Source organism: Thunnus maccoyii, chromosome 9, assembly GCF_910596095.1.
Source record: "Thunnus maccoyii chromosome 9, fThuMac1.1, whole genome shotgun sequence".
NCBI classification, from domain to species: Eukaryota; Metazoa; Chordata; class Actinopteri; order Scombriformes; family Scombridae; genus Thunnus; species Thunnus maccoyii.
The window spans coordinates 12,398,349-12,417,011 of record NC_056541.1 but is presented as its reverse complement, the minus strand read 5'-3'; the positions used below and the strand labels follow the sequence as shown (position 1 = coordinate 12,417,011).

Below are 18,663 nucleotides of genomic sequence, written 5' to 3'. Positions count from 1 at the left end.
GATATTCTGTATATGATCACCTTGTGGAAGTGGAAATTGTAACTGTTTTTTTATGGCAATAAAGAAAAAAGCAAATATAGCAAATCATTTTAAGAATAAAATAGTGCATTTTATTTATACTCCACTTTTCATACACAGTGAATCTCAAAGTGCTACAGCGTTAAAAACATAGAACAAACAATTTAAAGAAAATAACAACGGTTGAGATGAAAAAGCCTTCCTTAATAAAAGGGGTTTTAAGTCTGTTTTTAAACACCACAAGCGGGATGCAGCAGAGCAGGAGGTTTGATGACCCCGTGATGCGGAGCTTAGTACTGGGGGGCTGGAGGAGCTGTGGGTGTGAGTAGCAGGGCTTTGTAGTCAATCCTGGAGGAGACAGAGAGCCAGTGCACTGAAAACAGACTTGGTGTTATCTGTTTGTGTTTTTGTACTCTCATCAGGATCCTGGCAGCGCTGATCTGATTGTATTGGAGCTTCTGGATGCTGCTGCCAGGGATCTATGTGAAGAGCTGCACTGCAGTAATCCAGTCTTGAGGAGATAAAGGCGTAGACAAGTTTCTCTGCATCTGACAGAGTTAGAGAGGGGCAGAGTTTAGAGATGTTGGTTTTGTGCAGATGTCATATATGGTCATCAAAAATCATGCAAGGGTCAAACCTAACACCTAAGGGGGATGTCCTGGCCGTCGAAGGTGAGATGAAGTATGGGCGGATGACTGAATCTGGTGTGGCGTGCCAACAAGGAAAGTTTCAGTTCTGCTGCTTTTAAACTGGAGGAAATCTGTGCTCATCCAGGCCTTAATCTCATTAAGACAGGTGGTGAGGAGTGACATGGCTGCAGTAAGCACATGTATTTAAACATATTGTTTATTCAGTAAATCAGACAACAACAGGCTTGTATTTTATTATTCTTTCAGGACTGTATCCAACAGCAAATGTTCCTATGCAGCAAAAAACAGAATCATTTGTCATTTTACATCTACAGTATAACATCCAGTTTTAATAGCTGTTTACAATTTAAAAGATCATCAACACACCCCAGATGTAGTCCGACTCTTCAAGACAGACTGAGCTCTGGGCCCCTTGAATCGTTCCCACGTGTCTAATGATAATCAATATTCATAATATATTGAGTACCACTTCTGTGTAGCTTTCAGCCGCTCTCAGCTCATCTTGGTCTGAATGGTCGAGTCTCAAATGTCCTTTATGACCCCCCATATAAAACCTCTGGCAGCTGCTTCTAGCGCGCAAGCCAAATATGGAAATAAACAAATGGCTGGTGAAGATCCATCCGAGAGCCAATAAGACCCTGATGTTTTCCAAATAAATTGGTGGATCAAATCAGGCAAAGAAGAGCTAATAAATATTGGACTTGCATTGATCAGGTGTGTGAGAAGACTCTGTTTCTGCTGCTGGGTTAAAGGTGAACTCCGCTAGTATAAAGTTTGGGCTTTCACAAGAGAGACATTAAAAAACAAACTGTCAAAATCAAAGAAGCAGAAACTGAGATTTCCTGACAATATGGATCATCCTACATTTCCCATAATGCAGCTCGTTTGCAGCTTTCCTTAAACCTTCCCAGCCTTTTTGTTGCTGATGTGTGTTTATGTTGCCAGGAAGACAAACAAATCTGAAAAAGGTTTGGTGGATATTTTATAGACTAATTGCAGCATTTTATAGACTCAATATATTTATTTATTCTTGACTATTTTTAGGTGAATAAATCAATATATCATGTTCATAAATTCTTAAATTCTTGTTCAGAAATTGGGTGTTAACACCTTTTTATAAAAAGTTAACTAGATCAAATAGCAATGAGGAAAACGACACACCTGTTGAATTTATAAAATTTAAAATGTTTTCAAACATAAAATAAAATATACAGAGACAGCCATCATGATACTACTACCATTTTTTTTACTTTAGAGAAAATGTTTGATCCAATACTCTTAATTCAGACTTCTCGGTGTGAGAGTCTGGAGAGTGAAAAAAAATATAAAAACTTTTAATCGCCTCCTCTTTTCTCGGGAGATCCAACGTGCTCGATGTCACATACTTTGGACTACAACATTTTTCTGGTAGCAGGAAATCGAAGTCAGAGTGAGAGGTCTTCACCTGTTTTCGTCATCTCAGGCAGAGATCAGGCGAGGAGGCGTATAAAAACCAATCAGAGACGCTGGTGCAGCATCTGCATCGCGCTGTGATTATGGGAAGGAAAGAAAAAAAAAACAACAACATCAAAACAATTATTAAACCCTGTTCACTCAATCACAAACTACCTTAAATGACAATATAACAAAATGCATGTGATTTTTTTTTGTGCACAAATGAAATATCACACATGCAATTTCCTCATTCAGTTTAGTGCAGGCGTGACTTTTAGTGCTGCATTTGATCCTACACTCCTTATTTATTTATTTATTTATTTATTTTGTTACCTCTACTCTTTCCTTCTGCCATCTGAAGTAAACTACACATCCCGGAGTGCTGCTGCTGCTGCTGCTGCTGTTTTGACCCGCTTCGGTCTGGATCTGCTGTGATTTGAGCAGAGGCCATTTGTAAAAAGAAAAAAACAGAGGAAGAGGGAGCTACAGATTATTATTATCATATTATTATTATTATTATTATTATTGCACACACAGAGGAGGAGGGGGAGTGAGAATTGATCTGTGTTTCTTGCAGGGGGGCTTCACTAAAATACCGCTCCGGTCCCCCCTTACATTGAGGAAGAGCCGAGCTTTGGGATTGGGTAGCGACCAGATAGCGTAACACCCTCCTCCTCCTCCTCCTCTCTGTTGCGTTAAAACGAAAAAAGGGAAAAGGCCTGCGCTTTTATCAATATTACAGGATTATTTTTTTATTTTACATTTTTTTCTACACCTATACATTAAACGAGGACACGTTGCTGGCTGGTGTATGTGTTTAGAATGGGACACGCTGAAGGTATTGACGTTTTTATTCATTTTTATTTGCCTGCATGTCGAGACTCGGGCATTAAAATCTGTGCTGCTGCTGCTGCTGCTTTTTAGCGATAAGCGTGTTTGCCAAAGCTGCTGCTGCTGTTGCTGCTGCCGCTGTCGATGCATGTTGTTATCCCCAACCCTCAGTCCGTATTTTCACCCGCTTGCTATCCTTATTTATATATTTTGGCCACATTTCTCCTTCCCTCTAAAAACCGCCAGTGATGGAGGTATAATCTCGCCAGACAATTTGATTTAAAGGGGCTAAAAAAAAAAAAAAAAAAAAAAAAAGGCAGCCATATTGGCAGTGTAGCGTTAGCCTAGCCAACATTAGCTTTCCCTTTCATCTTTGCTCCATGTGTGATAAATGGATAAACAATAACTTAAATAAAACATTTAGCCGTGTGTGTGTTTACACGACAGATATTAACACGGTTTCGTGTGTGTGTGTGTGTGTGTTTGTGTGTTTTTTCTCGCTAACGGTTTTAACGGTTCAACATCTTTTCAACACAACCCCCCTTTGATGCTGCCAGGTAGCTTCAGGCTAACATCGCAGAAAGGCTATAAGATCATTCAGTGAAACAGTGTTTTGTGTGTGTGTGTGTGTCTGCGCAGTCGTTTATAAATGAAACCACTCTGTTTCAACCAGGTATTTATGTTTGCCACACTCGATACGAGCCTTAAATAACATCTCTTTAACAGATAAAGGTGGCTAGTGAGCGTTAGTTGACACCTTTATGGATGTTTACTTCACTGTTATCCAGCAGTGTTGTGCAGCCTGAGTCTGCTCCACTAATTAAACCACAATCAAGAGGATTAGTTTGTTCACTTCCTGGATCTCCTGGACACTTTTAACCTGATCATTAATCATCACAGACTTTAAAACTGTCAAGTGTGTGTGTGTGTGTGTCAGCTACTGGTCAACTGCTCTTTGTTTTGTTTGTGATTGAAGGCCACACACCATGTGTTTGTGTTGCTGAAATAAATAAAGAAAAAACACAAAATGATCTATACTGTAGTTTCTGAGGAGAAGAAAGCACTAAACAGATGATTAATGGCAAAGCTAAGAGGAGGCCAAGCTGGCTGGAGTTCGTGTTGTGTTTTGATAGCAGTTTTATGATAACTGATGGGGATGTTGGCTCAGAGTTTATCCTGTTTTTGGAAGAGTTGGGACTTTTACGAGCCTGCTTCTTGTTCTCTTTTTTAATTGTTTCGTCTATAAACTATTGAAAAAGGTCCATCAGAATTTCCCAGAGCGCAACTTGACATATTTGGATTTCTTGTTTTGTCTGACGAGTGACTATTGATGGAAAGTACATTTTCTCAAGTACTGTACTTAAGTACACTTTTGAGGTACTTGTACTTGTGTATTTCCACTTATTTTACTTTATACTTCCATTCCAACTACATTTTAGAGGGAAATATTGTACTTTCTATTCCGCTACATTTATTTGACAGCTTTAGTTACTTTTCAGATGAAGATTTGACACAAAGGATAACATAATAAGCTTTTTAGAGATACAATTGGGAAAAAAGAAACAATTGGTTTCCGACCTTTTCAGCTTTTGACGTCTTACAAAAACAAAAAGCAGGGTGTAGTCGGGGTCACATTTCAGATGTCTATGAGTTGATTTTTCCCTTTAAACTTCTCACATGGTTTCATTTCAATAAATGTTCAAATGATCCTATATTTCACAGAAAAATCAAAGATTAGAGAAAAAGTCCAAAAACTGAAAACAGATTTGTGTGTCAGAACTTTGTTTTTTCTTCTTTCCTCTCCCATTAATCATCTCACGACCCCTCAGATTTATCTGGTGACCCTTTGGTTTGGTCGACACCTAGGTTGGGAACAACTGGACTAAACTAGCTAACTGTAGATAAAGTAGATCAAACTAGCTCCACCTCCAGCAGCTACAACAGTAACATGCTGCTTATACACTGATGCTTTAGTATTAATAATATAATGATGTCAGATATAAAAATATATCAGTCAGAGCAACCAAAACATTTTGCTGCTGATACTGATGTACTTTTACTTAAGTAGTATGTGAGTAAAGGATCTGAATACTTCTTTCACCACTGCACAGAAGATGAAGAAAACAAGCAAATATTCATATTTCAGATGCTGGCACCTGTAGATTTTTGGTGGTTTTGTTTGTGACTGGCTTGCATTGACGCTCACACTTATCTGCACCTCGCTGTGTGTGTGTTCTCAAAGTAGATAATTGGTGTTTCTGCTGAAACAATTACAACGATGCTTAAATGAAGAGGAGTTGTTGCAGATTAATATTCTGTCAATCGACTGATCATTTCAGCTCCAGGGTGCTGCGGAGGTTACATCAGAGAGATCTGTGTGTTCAGGATGGTGCTGCATGTCACATAATATCTTGTGGCTTCATAAAGCATCAAGGCCGGGTTACCAACACAGCAAAGCAGGCGACTGCCCCAGAGACCCCTGACCCTCAGGTTCACTATGTTGCAATCAGTTTGTGGTAATTTGTTTAATTGCAAATCTGTTTGGAATTATGCACCACTAAAGTACACTAAATGATGAATTTGTAAAGGCAGGTCGTACTTGTTTGTAAGATTAATATTGAACGGTTTAGATACAGACAGGAAGACATGCAAAAGGTAAATGTGGTTATGTGGCATCTTAAACCCAAGGCTACGGCGATGGGACCCCCTGGTTCTACACTTTTATGATGTCAGTTGATATTATGCTCACACGGTGCATATTTACAAATACATTTACATTTAATCAGATTACCAAAAAATAAGTGAAATACAGCAAACTGGCGACAATATCCCTGAACAGGAGTACTGGTGTGTTTTGGGGCCTGTGAACGAAATATTATGACTCTGCCACGGTGGAGTCTGTGGTCTGCACTGTACCATAATCTGGTACTGAGCTGCGGAGCGTAAAAATGAGAGATAAGTTGTGTCAATGTGGTGCTACATGTCATATAATTTCTTTCAGCCTCAAAAAGGATAATTGAGATAATGTTGAACAAGGTATTTGGGTTGTTTGTCTGTCCTGATTTTGGAAAAAAAAGAAAAATATTTAATCGGAGCCAGTTTGCATCTCCTTTTAATTGCGTACATGTCTTTCAACAGGTCCAGTCAAAGAAAAAGACAGTTAAGGATGCAGGAGCCCAACAATGGATTTCTCCTTCTCTTTCATGCAAGGGATCATGGGAAATACAATTCAGCAACCCCCTCAGCTCATTGACTCCGCCAACATCAGACAGGAAGGCACCTGCGACACCGGCAGTGACCCGGGTGAGGATGGTGGTCCCTCCTACGATGCTGCCCTGGATGCAGAGTTTTCCTACCCGCCGTCGGCCTCGGAGGACATGCCGCAGGTCTCGAATGGCTATCCTCCAGGTTTGGGCATGTACGAGCCACAGGCCAAGTTCTCCATGTACTCGCAGTTCCCCAACGGCTCGGCTAACGGCTACGGGGCCATACGGAGCTACGGAGAGCATGGCCTCATGCCAGGGGAGGGGACGGTCCTGAGAGGCCCGGGCCTCCAGGAAAGACCCTTATCTCCTGTGTCGCCACCGCTGCCCACACATCACCCTCACCTCCACCACCACCACCACCACCACCCTTCACATCACCACCACACGCATCTCTTCCACTCAAACCCGCCTCACATACAAACCCACCCGCACCCGCAGAGCCCTCCACCGCCGCCTCTGCCCTCCCAGCACCACTTACCCCAGACGCCGCACATCATGACCCACACTCTCCCGCCTCCTCCCCCTTTACACCTGCCCTCCTCCAGCCCTCCGCCCTCCCTTGTGGACAGCACACCCTCTTCTCAGCCCTCCCACACCCCGTCCAACACGCCCGGTGGGGTGCTGAAGAAAACCAGCTCTCCGGAGATCAAGCTGAAGATCATCAAGACGTATCAGAACGGCAAAGAGCTGTTTGAATCTGCCCTGTGTGGAGACTTGCTGCAAGAACTGCAGGTAGTGTATGCAGGTCCAATCAGCTGCAGATACATACTCTCACAGATATAACAACCACTGTAGACACAGTTACATTCCTCACTCACAGATAGCGATTCATTTTGGAGGGAAATGAATAGTCCTTTGTAGTTGATTAAATTTAAACTATACACATACTTGATCCTTATCAAAAGAAACCACTCAATGAGCATTATAAATATATTTTAAGGGCTAAAACCAGTTTCTCTTTGCATCGCCAACTTTGTGGCACTTGTGTGAGGTGGAATTTGAAAGTAAATGTTGTGGCACTTATTTGAATTTGGCCTCTACTGTGGCTGGATTGTACCTCATTTGTTCGTCATTTTGGACAAAAGCGTCTGCTAAATAATATTAATCATCTAATCTGGTGTTTCGATCTTTTAAACTCTGCTTTGGTTGTTTTTATTATCATCATGACTTCGTAAAGCCCAAGGTGACGTCTTCAAATGTCTTGTTTTGTTTGACCAACAATCCAAAAACCCAAACATATATTCAGTTTACAAAGAGATAAAACTATTACCAAAAGAGTTGTTGGTTTATTTTCTGTCGATCGACAGCTCTCGTTTTTATCAATATGTGCATATTAACAAAATTACATTCAAAGACATTATAGAGCATCTCTGCAATCAAAATTTATACTCAAATTTCCAGATGAGAAGAGAGAAAAAAAAGAGCCTCAACCCACACTGCCGCTGCTTTGTCTTGAGATTTGTTTTTTGTGGGTCTTTATATTGCCCGTCATCAGGGATAATTGAAATCTGACAATTGTAAGAAAACTAAATTATTTATTTTTAGGTTATTAATTTTTGTCTATTATTGTTTTGCAACTTCAAAGACATCTGAGGCATCGTATAGAGAAGTGGCAATCAGCAAATTTATTCCCAAACCCTGAACGATATAAAAGGGCTGCAACTAACTATTCTTTCACTTATTGATTAATCTGATGAATACTTTGGACTGTAAAATGCCACAAAATAGGGAAACATGCCAATTACAAGTTCCTGGAGCACAAGATGACATCTTCAAATTTGTTGTTTTGTCCGAATAATAACAACTAAACCAAAAGATATTCAGTTTATTAAAGCAGGAAATCTTCAGATTTGAAGCAGCTGAACCAGGTAATTGTGGTCATTTTTCCTTGAAATATTCACTGAGTAATCCGTTATCAAAATTGTTGCAGTTTAATTTTCTGTCTATCAATTGAACAACCAGTTATTTCAGCTCTACATACAGTACACAACAAACAACCTTACACGTACCTTACATGAAATTACAAGGAAGTCATCACTAAATAGAAGTGTAACCTGTCCCATTAAAATTCATATGGAATATGTTACGCAGTGTGCCTCTTGGTTTGCTTTTAATCATCCTTTCAGCATCACTTAAGAAGTAGATATCTGAGAAAGTTTTGATATCGTCTCGCAAAGGGATCCATTTTTGAGTTGCCGTTACAGAAAAAAAAAAAAGTCCACTGATGTCTCATCACCGCTGTTTTCCTTTTTCTATTTTTTAATCTTCAGAAGGAGTCTCAGAAGAACGAGGCCACTCAGATGCAGCGCAGACATGAGAGGAAGAAGGAGAAGAGGAAAAAGAGCGCGAGGCTGCAGCTGCAGGTCCAGGAACAGAGCTTGGACCAGGTCCAACCACAGGCAGGTACCACAGGTCAGACGGAGGACACCCACGTCTCGCCCCAGCCGAGAGAGACACCCGCGGCCCCGGCAGAGAAGCCCCAGAAGACCGTTATCAAAACTGAACCAAAGACGCCGAAGGCAAGAGCTCAACCGTTCATTCTCCAAAGAATTAAAACATGAAACAAAAACTTTTTTTATTTTTTATTTCAAAAGCAGACTATTGATCCATTTATGTTCTGTTTTTAGGTTCCGAAAGTCCATCACCCTTCAGTGATCCAAGAGACGGGCTTCTGTAAGGAGTTTGTGATAGGAGATCTGGTGTGGTCCAAGGTGGGCACCTACCCATGGTGGCCCTGCATGGTCTCCTCTGACCCGCAGATGAAGGTCCACACGCGCATCAACACCAGAGGTAAGAATAAACACAGACAAACACCGTCCTTCGTTAAGATTTTTGCACACAAATGTGCTTTTTTAAAGGTTGATCACAGTGGTCCAAAATGTCTCTTAACACCCCGAGCCTGCGTATTTAGTTTCACATACTGTATATCAGGCACAGACTCTGCAGCTTGTTATCTTGACTTTCTCATTTGCCGCACAGGTCACAGGGAGTATCACGTCCAGTTTTTTGGCAGCGTGGCAGAGCGAGCATGGATCCATGAGAAGAGGATAGTCATGTACCAGGGGAAGCAACAGTTTGATGAACTTCAGGCTGAGACTCTGCGCAAGGCCACAAACCCCGTAGAAAAACACAAAGTACGTACGAGTCTACTGAAGAACCTCTGATAAACTTATCCAACATAATGAGGTTTTTTTACAGATGATATAAATGCATTTTTTGGAGGAAGAATCATTAACTCAAAGTCAACATTCACTATCACCAGAAAATAGAAGATTGAGGCTTTATATGTATTAGGATTAAAATTGACAATTTCATTTGATTTTATTTTATTTTATGTGATTAGGAGTTCCTTTATCTTTTTATTTGTGGCAAAACAAGGTAACCAATGACTAAATCATATGCACATATATAAAACAGGTGTAGAAAAAGATCACACAGCTGGTAGAAGTAGTAGGACTGATGTAGATCCCGAGAAAACATGAGATAACAATATACTGGCTAGTATTACTTTCACTGATGAATATTTACACATGGTTTATTAAAAAACCCTTCAACTTTGGTTTTCAAGTTGTGCAGAATGAACCAGATAAGTATTTTACAGTTCAACAATGAATATACTGTATAAACTTAAATCCTGAGTACACATCACTCTCCACACCAGCATCTGTTCTGATGTTATATATTCTACTCTGCCAACTTACAGTTTTTCATTATTAGGGCTTGTTATTTTCAAAATGCAGAAAATTATTTGTGTTTCTTTCGAATATTACAAAAACAGAAAAATGTCATATTATGACAGTGTTATTTGCATTGCAAACACTTTGTAGTTTAGCTATTTATACTTCATAATTGGCAGCTGTTAAACATTTTGTGTTAGTGGAAGGTTGCTCTGAACTGTCCTCTCCACAAAACAGCTCAAAATATGCTTCCTCTAATACAAAAGACACAAAATGACCTTGTTTACTGTAAACTGCAGGGAGCAGTGTCCTCTGGCAGCAGACAACACAACAATTTTGGGATGTTTCACTGCATATAATCTAAAAGTTAGTACAGAACTTCCCATTCCCTTGAAAGAGAAAGTATGTCCAAACTTTTTTGTGGTACTGTATGCTGTATGTGTAGAATGTGTAATATCATGTTGCCGATCAGTCGTGCTCTATTTACAAGTGAAATTCTTAAGTTGATTTGTGTCTTTTTGATGTTTTCTTCTCCAGCTTCTGAAGCCTATCCCTCAAAGGGAGCGTTCCCAGTGGGAAGTGGGTGTGGGCCATGCCGAGGACGCCTTCCTGATGACGCGGCAGGAGCGAATTGACAACTACACCTTCATTTATGTTGATCCAGACCCTCGTGAGGCCCCTTCAGCCAAGAAACCCAGCATCAGAGCGGAGAAACGGAACCGGCGCTCTAGTGGCTCAACAACCAAGAAAGAGGACGGAGGAGTGAAGTCACCCGACAGAGAGCAGCCACCACGAAGGCTACTGCCACGTAGGCAGTGTAGCGTTTCAAATACAGACGACAACACGAACTCCCAGGCATCAAACGAGGAGAAAAACCAGAGGGGGGACCCAAGTAAAATCGGCTCCCCTAAACAGAACGCTGGTTCTGATGCACGAGCACGGCAGGATTCCCCACCACCAGTTAGAGCCTGGAAAACTGCAGCAGCAAGAAAGCTGCTGCCTCTCTCCATCACCATGAAGAGACTGAATGTGGAGATCACAAAGTGTGACTGGCCTCTGCTGCAGAAGAAAGCAGCTCCCTCTCCGAAAAAAGAAGAAGAGAAAGAGGAGAGGGTGGAGAGAGAGGCCAGGCAGCCCGACCTGGGATACTGCTCACCTGAGGTTGGTGTAACTGAGGAAGAAGGCAACTTTTTTATTTTATTCTGTGAGTTAAAGGGGGCCTATTATGCTCATTCCCAGCTCTATGTTTTTATTCTGGGACTCTACTAGAGTAGCTTTCCATTATTCATAATTCAAAAAAATCCTTATTTATCTTGTTCTGGCTCTTTATGCAGCCTCTCAGTTCAGCTGTCTGAAACAGGATGTCTTAGCTCCTGTCTCTCTAAGGCCCCCCTCCCGATGAGCCCACTCTGTTCTGATTGGTTAGCCTCCATAAGCTGCGTCACAGCCGACTTCTGGCCGCTCGGGAGGCTACATAAACAAACCGTGAAATAAACTATAGTAGAAGGATAGGAGAACAATGCAAACAACACATGGAAAAAACATAGCAACAACGTTAGCAACCAAGGCTACTGAATGGACGGCCATTTACAGGCATGTGCAACGATCTGATGTCAGCTCGTCTGCAAAAAAACCCCACTACAAATGAAGCGTTGAGAGCAGGTTGAAGCCCTGACTTTTGACTTGCAGGGAGCGTTTCTGTATACGTTAACCTCAAGCTTTGAAACTTTTATCGTATTTAACAGAGATATCTGACGTCATAACAGTATATGAAAAACAGAAAACCACAAAAAACATAAGAGGTCCCCTTTTAATATGCACGGGTTTTTGTTGTGATTAGGACAGCAGAGCTAAACCGGAGCCCAGTCCAGAGGAGGAGGAAGACGGGGACGGGGACGGCGACGTGGATGGGGACGTGGACGACGTGGAGGAAGAGGGGGAGGAGAGGAGAGAATCCCCCGCCAGTCAGAGGAGTGAGGAGGGAGGAATGCAGCAGACCTCCTCTCCTGGTTCACACCACAGTAGCCCACAAGGTTTGTAAAACCCAGACATGTTATTTGACATGTTGAGACATCATACAATCAGGAAGAGATACAGCTCAATACTTTCATGGTTTCGTTTTCAGGTTCTCAGGAGAGGAAGCTGCAGCGGCGCTCAGTCAGGAGCAGGTCTGAGTCAGAGAGAGGCAACGATCCCGTCCCTAAGAAGAAAACCAAAAAGGAACAGGTATCCGTCCTCCTCAGCTAACCTGGTGTTCAGACTGAAAATAGCACTGCATTAAAAAAATAAAAAAATGCAATAGTGATGCTTCCTGATGACCAAATGGTTAAGAAACATAACATATAATCCCATCGTCCCCAGTTTGATTCCATGTCATGCCCCTCTCTCCACACTTTTTCTGTACACACCTTTTTTTCTCTCCACTGTCAGCTATTAAATAAAGGCAAAATTTCCCATAATATACATTTTTAAAAATATATAGAAGTGTCAGTGTTGATTGCATCAGTGAAATAAAATCCAGGAAGTTTGAAGACTTAACAGATGCCAAAACACTGCACTGTATTTCTTAATATAATTTCCAACTGGAACAATATCACGGCTGCGATCTGATTATCCTTTGTCATGATGATTGTGAGGTAAACAGTAAAAATACAGCATTCACGTTACAAACTAATCAGGTATTTGATTGGCCAACGCAGTGTTGCAGGAAGATGTCACACTGTGTTGCTCTGAAAGTTTTTTTTTGCTTTAGTTTCCTGTTTTTGTTCCTCTGCTGCATCAATGCAGTGGTCCTATTTTAAGTGCCAAATTTTTTCAAACTAACCTGCTACCATCTGAATCAAAATGACGACAACTGTACACTAAAACTCGATGTTTAACTTCATCACAGGCGGAGATGGCTCCTGAGACCACACTGAGGACGGGCTCACAGAAAGGTAGAACATCAACTCTTTGAAGCCTTTTGTAAACGCCTTTGGTGGCAATTCCCTTGTATTTCCCGAAAGTGAAATCCATCCTTTTTATCATCCGTCATGTCATCTTTTAGGAGCCAGTGAGATCTCAGATGCCTGCAAGCCACTGAAGAAGCGAAGCAGAGCGTCAACAGATGTGGAGATGGCTTCATCTCAGTACAGAGATACCTCTGATTCCGACTCAAGAGGCCTCAATGATCCGCAGGTAGGGTTGGAAAACATACAAAAAAATACACACACACACACACACCAAGAGGAAAATATTATTTGATTTGATTTCTTTTGTACACATGATCCGTATAAACAAATCAGAATCTACATTTTGGCTCTCCTGAATCATTGTCTGTTTAACTTTCTCTATTTGTTTAACTTTCTCTGTTAGGATCCTTTATTTATTCATTTTTAGTAGTGTGCAAGACTTCTTACACCATCACAACAAACATAAGATGATATTTTTCTTCTGGATATTACATTTGTAAAAGTGGAGGTCGTATTATATATGAAATAAGACATTTATTCTTTCACAACAGCAGATTATTTTCTTTGAATGGAGCAAGTATTGTCTCACAGAATGAGACTGTTGCATAAGAATGTGGGTTGTTTGTAGCTTTAAGGCTAGTGAGTTTCTTCACATTTGTGTGTCCTTTGGAGTTAATCAGCCCCAAAAGCGTTTAGGAAGCACATATTAATGGGAGGGAGTTTCTGATGGCTCATTTAATAAACTCCTAACACGCGAAAACAAATTGAAAAAGTGTCTGACGTCTTTACTGCAGAATCAGATTTGAGACAGATTCATCTATTTCTTTCCTTTTCCATATAATTGCGGTTGGAAAAGGTTGTCCTGTATAATCAGGGCTATTTTTTGAGCCAATATGGTAACTAAACATCGAGGCTTGGTTTCCTGCACGCAGGACACATCAACACGCGTGGTCTTTATTTATCTCACAGGGTTTATTTGGGAAGAGTCTTGATAGTCCAGCAGCTGCAGATGCAGACGCTTCAGATACTCAGTCTGTGGATTCTGGTTTGTCTCGTCAGGACAGCAGCACGGGGAAGAGGGACACTGTCTGCCAGGTAAGCATTGCTCATGATTCCTCTTTCTTATATTCACTTTCTTCTGAAGATGTACAGGTATTTAGTTGTATGATGTTTTAACTTTGTGTGTGTGTGTGTGCAGATCTGTGAGGTGTATGGAGAGGGATTGGTGGTGTGTGAAGGAGACTGCAACAGACAATTTCACCTGGAGTGTCTTGGTCTTACGTCCCTACCTGAAGGCAGGTTCACCTGTCTGGAATGCAGAAATGGTGAGTGAACTGCTTCAGCTTCACTGTGTCTGATGTCCAAAGCTTTTTTGCTCTTTACTATCAGAGACTCTCTGTCATCCTTTTTCCAGGCAATCATCCGTGTTTCAGCTGTAAAACAGCGGGGCGGGAGGTGACACGCTGCTCTGTGTCTGGATGTGGCTGCTACTACCACGAGGATTGTGTCCGTAAACTCCCGGGCACCACCAGCAGTTCGGGCGGCGGCTTCAGCTGCCCTCAGCACAGCTGCTCAACTTGCTGCCTGGAGAGAGACGTGCAGCGAGCCAGCAAAGGTAAAACAACTTTTGATTTGTCATTCTGATTTCCTGTTTTGAGTCTGCAAGTTATGACTGTGCTACATCAGCAAAGTGTGAAGAAAAGTTATTACACCTTAGACCAAAATGTCTGTAAGTGTAGCAACAGAAAAAGCTCAAATAATGAGATCAAAAGTCAAAGTTGTACTGTAAGAGTGAAGTGCACGAAGAAGAAATGAAATGTAGAGTGTGTTTTTCTTGAGACAAATTATATTGAGAGAGAGAAAAATGACAAACGGGTGCTACTTTTAGGAGGCACACCTTGAAATCTTGGTCAGTGCCAACCTGATGCACTTCTGCAGATTATTTGGTGACAGTCTTCCCACAAGCATCCTGTTCCACCTGAAACCAAATGTGGTTTTAGTTGAAGGGCGTCTGAAGGCTGCAGACAATTGGAGAAAAATAAAGTAATTGCCCTGTTCCTGGAAAGATCCTCAGATGATGGTGCATTATTCTGCTGCAAATATCCCATGTGAAAAAAAGTGAAGAAATGCACTGTGTTTGCAACAAATTTTAGGTATCTTGTGGTTTAAAATGTGCCAAAAATGTCCCTAAAGAACATTTGTCTCACGGTGACACCATCAACTACAATTTGCACCGTTGACACAAAGCTGGATAGCAAAGAAAATGAAAATGTTTTGCATGGTGATGGAGATATATCTTTTCAAAACCCCTCAGGGATTTTTCTCAAATTGAATAATATTATGCACTCTTTAAAACAGGTTTAGCTTCCTCCTGTTCATAGTGACCATTAGAAGATCCCCTCCAAATGCACTTACAGTGTAAGTGATGGGGGACAAAATCCACAGTCCTCGTTTTGAGCAAAAATGTATTTAAATATTCATCTGAAGATAATATGAGGCTTCAGCTGTCTGAGTTAGTCAAATAAAGTGAATATCTTCTACAGTTACAGTCTTTATAGCAAAACTTTCCGTCTTTGTGTCTCAACGGACAGCATTTTCCTTTTCAGCTGCAGTGGAAGGATCGTAACTAAAAAAGAGAAGTTGGCACTAAAAAGACTGTAATTTTGAAAGGTATCTACTTGATTTGACTCATTTGGACGACTGAAGTTTCATATTAGTTTCAGATAAACTTTTAAATAATTTTTTGCACAGAAGGAGGGTTGTGGATTTTGTCCTCCATCACTTACATTGTAAGTACATTTTGTAGAGGAGGAATAATTACAGTGAGTAAAACTATCCTTTAAGAGTCGCTCATGGATGTATTGTTCTGAAAATACACTCCAAACTTCACGTGTGGCCATCTTATGAAACCACCTTTAGCCTGTATGCTACCATAAAGCTTTGAGGAAGTGATTGTCTTGCACACCAAACAAATTAAATAAGACAGTCTTATTTGTCCATTGGATCCCTTTAATTACAGCTGGAACCCATAAAGAAATCTGACCTAATTCATCGTCAAAAACTCTGTAAAGAAAGAGAGTGAAGCTTTTCACAGCTCCGGTTGCTGTGCTGCATCACAGCTACATGAATCCACTGAAGGAGTGAGCTGTTCACATAATCTTTGTCTCTTTTACAAAATAACAGAGGGGACAGGAGTTGGGGCAAAACTGTGGCTGTGTCCACAATCATCGCTCGTTTAGAGATACTCGTTAGTGTACTCAGTGGTTAACAGGAAATAGAGGTTTCAGATACTTATGGATCATTGTTATTTTGCGTCGTTATTGACAGGTGTATCGTCCTATGTGGCATATCACACTGAGAAAGTCAAATAAAATGGTGAGCAGTTAAAATAGTGAACTATATTGTATATAGAAAGTGATTGCAGAGACAGCGTTTTATTTCATTATCAATCTTTTGTCCCTCTTCTCTGCTTCCTGTCCAGGTCGTCTGATGCGTTGTATCCGCTGTCCAGTGGCCTATCACACGGGAGACAGCTGCGTGGCGGCGGGCAGCGTCGTCCTCACCCATCACATCATGATCTGCAGCAGCCACTGCAGCACCAAGAGGAACGGCCTCCTCACCTCGCCCGTCAACGTGGGCTGGTGCTTCCTGTGTGCCAGAGGTAAGCCCCTCACACTGTACTCGCTAACGGTCTCCTCTCCCGCAGCCTCAGACTCAGCGGCAACCCCGAACAGGCGGATCAGGGAAAACTAGAAGCTCATGATTTCACCACAGGTGGCTGATGTCTTCTGACTTGCGCTATGCATAAAAGAGGACCCAGTCGCCCTCCATGACTGTAGTTTTTTAAAAAAAATCTTAGACACATTTTTTGGGCACATGCAGCTACGATAACACCTCAAGAATGAAATCTGAAACCTCACATACTTTGTTTAGACATTTTATCTTTAATATTTCATGTTTCATGTTTGGCATTGTTGTTCATGAATAGCAGTGCTGTGAAATGTAATGTTTGTTTTCCATTACGATACTAATATGATGAATGATCCAGGCTGTTACACTGCACTCCACTTAGAAGAATCTGTCAGAAAACACACTATTTACTTTTTTTTTTTTTTTTAATAATTGTGATCCAGGTATGATCTGATGTTGTAGTTTTTTCCTGTTAAACATAAGTTGAGTGCACTGTTTGGCCTCTTTGTGTTGGGGCAAACTTTGTTTTACTTGTGTCTTTCTTGTGTTTTAACTGTGTGTATGCGTGAGTGTGTGTGAGACTGTGTGTGTTCGTTCTTTCTCTTTTGTGAATATTTGGGTAATTTCGAGTTTGATTGCGGCTCACCCCCGTCTCTTCCTGTGTGTCTTGTGTAGGGCTGTTAGTGCAAGACCTTACTGACACCATATTAAGTTCATATGCCTATAAGTCCCACTACCTTCTGACTGAGTCAAATCGTGCTGAGTTGAAATTACCTATGATTCCCTCTCCTTCGTCAGCTACCAAAAAGAATGTTGGGAAAGGTAACTGAACAGTTTTTCTCTTTCTCCTTTGTCCCACTGGTTTGTGTTTGTGTTGTGCCTGCTCCCATTCTTATTTAGTTTCCCTTTTTGTCCGCAACTTTCATTTCAAAGCCTTGAGGTGCTACGTTAATTAACTGGTTAAACCTGCAGTTAATTTTAATGCAGAGTGGTGCATTAAAGAAGTAACCTCAGCCAAGTTCCCTAACACATTAACGGATAACATTGGGCCTCATGCAAGAACATTTTCTTAGTGTTATCCCAAATGTCTCCTACTCATTTCTGATTCACCAAAACTCTTAACTGTACAAACTTGTTAATTTCCTGTTTCAGCTTGCTGAATGATAGTTGTTCATGAGGAAGTGCTCACTTGTGAGATTTGATCGTGAGCAATATCAACGCCCTAAATTGCTATATAAGGCTGCCTGTTCTGCTCTATTTGTGAGCATGTTTCAGTCACAGATATAACAAAAAGAGGAATCTCACTCTGCAGAGCTTCAAGTCCTGCTGTTGAATATCTGCAGATGAAAACAGAACACATTTAGAGGTGTCAGTAGTCGCATTAGGGGACACAAAACAATTGTGAAAATATTGATACAGCTGCCACGGACGTCCATTCAGAGCAGCGGCGTATTGTGACAGACATAAAGAGGGCTTGACATAAATTAGATTTTAAAAAATTAACGTCTTGTTAAGTAAAGTGGACTATGACTTAAATGGTAAGAGGTCAAAATGATGAGACAATAACACTCTAGGTCAACTCTCTGTGCAACAGTAAATCTAGACTACAAATTGAAAGCTTTCCTAACAACTACTGAACTATATAAATGAAATATGCCACTAAAATCAGTAAATAAAATTTAAAAAAAGGCCAGTGTACAGTGGTGGAAAGTAACTAAGTACTATACTCAAGTACTATACTTAAGTACAGTTTTGTTGTACTTTACATGTATGTTTACTTGGTAAACTCCACCAGAGTACAGAGGGAAGTATTGTTCTCTTTACTCCACTGGATTTGTTTCTCAATTATATTTACAAGTTACTTTTCTGTGTAAGATTTTACTTACGAGACACGAGCAGTTTATAAAATATGATGTGTAGATGTTATTAATTGTATCAACTAAATTTAGCTCGACCTCAACCAATTACGACAGTAAAGTAGGGCTTGGATGTTAAGGCAGCAACATTTATGATTTAAAAAAATATAACACTAATAGGAGCCGTTTACATAATTAGTATTTGATACTTTAAGTGACATTTAAATTAATTCAGATTAAGAGATTATGATTCTTAAATCAAACCGGTGTTGTTTCCGCTGCGGACAAAG

The 18,663-nt window shown here is 40.8% G+C and overlaps 1 protein-coding gene and 1 long non-coding RNA gene across 5 annotated transcripts in view; one reads left to right on the top strand and one right to left on the bottom strand.

The window, feature by feature from the left end:
• Window positions 1–1,832: 1,832 nt before the first annotated feature.
• Window positions 1,833–2,598, bottom strand: LOC121904102. Its single transcript, XR_006098170.1, has 2 exons — window positions 2,436–2,598; window positions 1,833–2,195 (listed from the first exon to the last, which is right to left on the bottom strand). It is a non-coding gene; the product is annotated as an uncharacterized LOC121904102 (long non-coding RNA).
• A 52-nt stretch (window positions 2,599–2,650) lies between these two features.
• The window catches only part of nsd3 (nuclear receptor binding SET domain protein 3), a 30,255-nt gene continuing 14,242 nt past the window's right edge, over window positions 2,651–18,663 (top strand). The window contains exons 1-15 of one of the 4 annotated variants that reach the window (XM_042421633.1): window positions 2,651–2,940; window positions 6,072–6,931; window positions 8,473–8,718; window positions 8,827–8,989; window positions 9,179–9,333; window positions 10,414–11,037; window positions 11,717–11,909; window positions 12,002–12,102; window positions 12,767–12,812; window positions 12,923–13,053; window positions 13,797–13,922; window positions 14,026–14,152; window positions 14,242–14,442; window positions 16,309–16,488; window positions 17,193–17,339. In XM_042421633.1, coding sequence (XP_042277567.1) covers window positions 6,116–6,931; window positions 8,473–8,718; window positions 8,827–8,989; window positions 9,179–9,333; window positions 10,414–11,037; window positions 11,717–11,909; window positions 12,002–12,102; window positions 12,767–12,812; window positions 12,923–13,053; window positions 13,797–13,922; window positions 14,026–14,152; window positions 14,242–14,442; window positions 16,309–16,488; window positions 17,193–17,339 — 3,256 coding nt within the window. In that variant the 5' untranslated portion in view covers window positions 2,651–2,940; window positions 6,072–6,115. Of the gene's footprint in view, window positions 2,941–6,071; window positions 6,932–8,469; window positions 8,719–8,826; window positions 8,990–9,178; window positions 9,334–10,413; window positions 11,038–11,716; window positions 11,910–12,001; window positions 12,103–12,766; window positions 12,813–12,922; window positions 13,054–13,796; window positions 13,923–14,025; window positions 14,153–14,241; window positions 14,443–16,308; window positions 16,489–17,192; window positions 17,340–18,663 lie in introns of all 4 variants that reach the window. The other 3 variants (XM_042421634.1, XM_042421632.1, XM_042421635.1) reach the window with 3 other exon arrangements.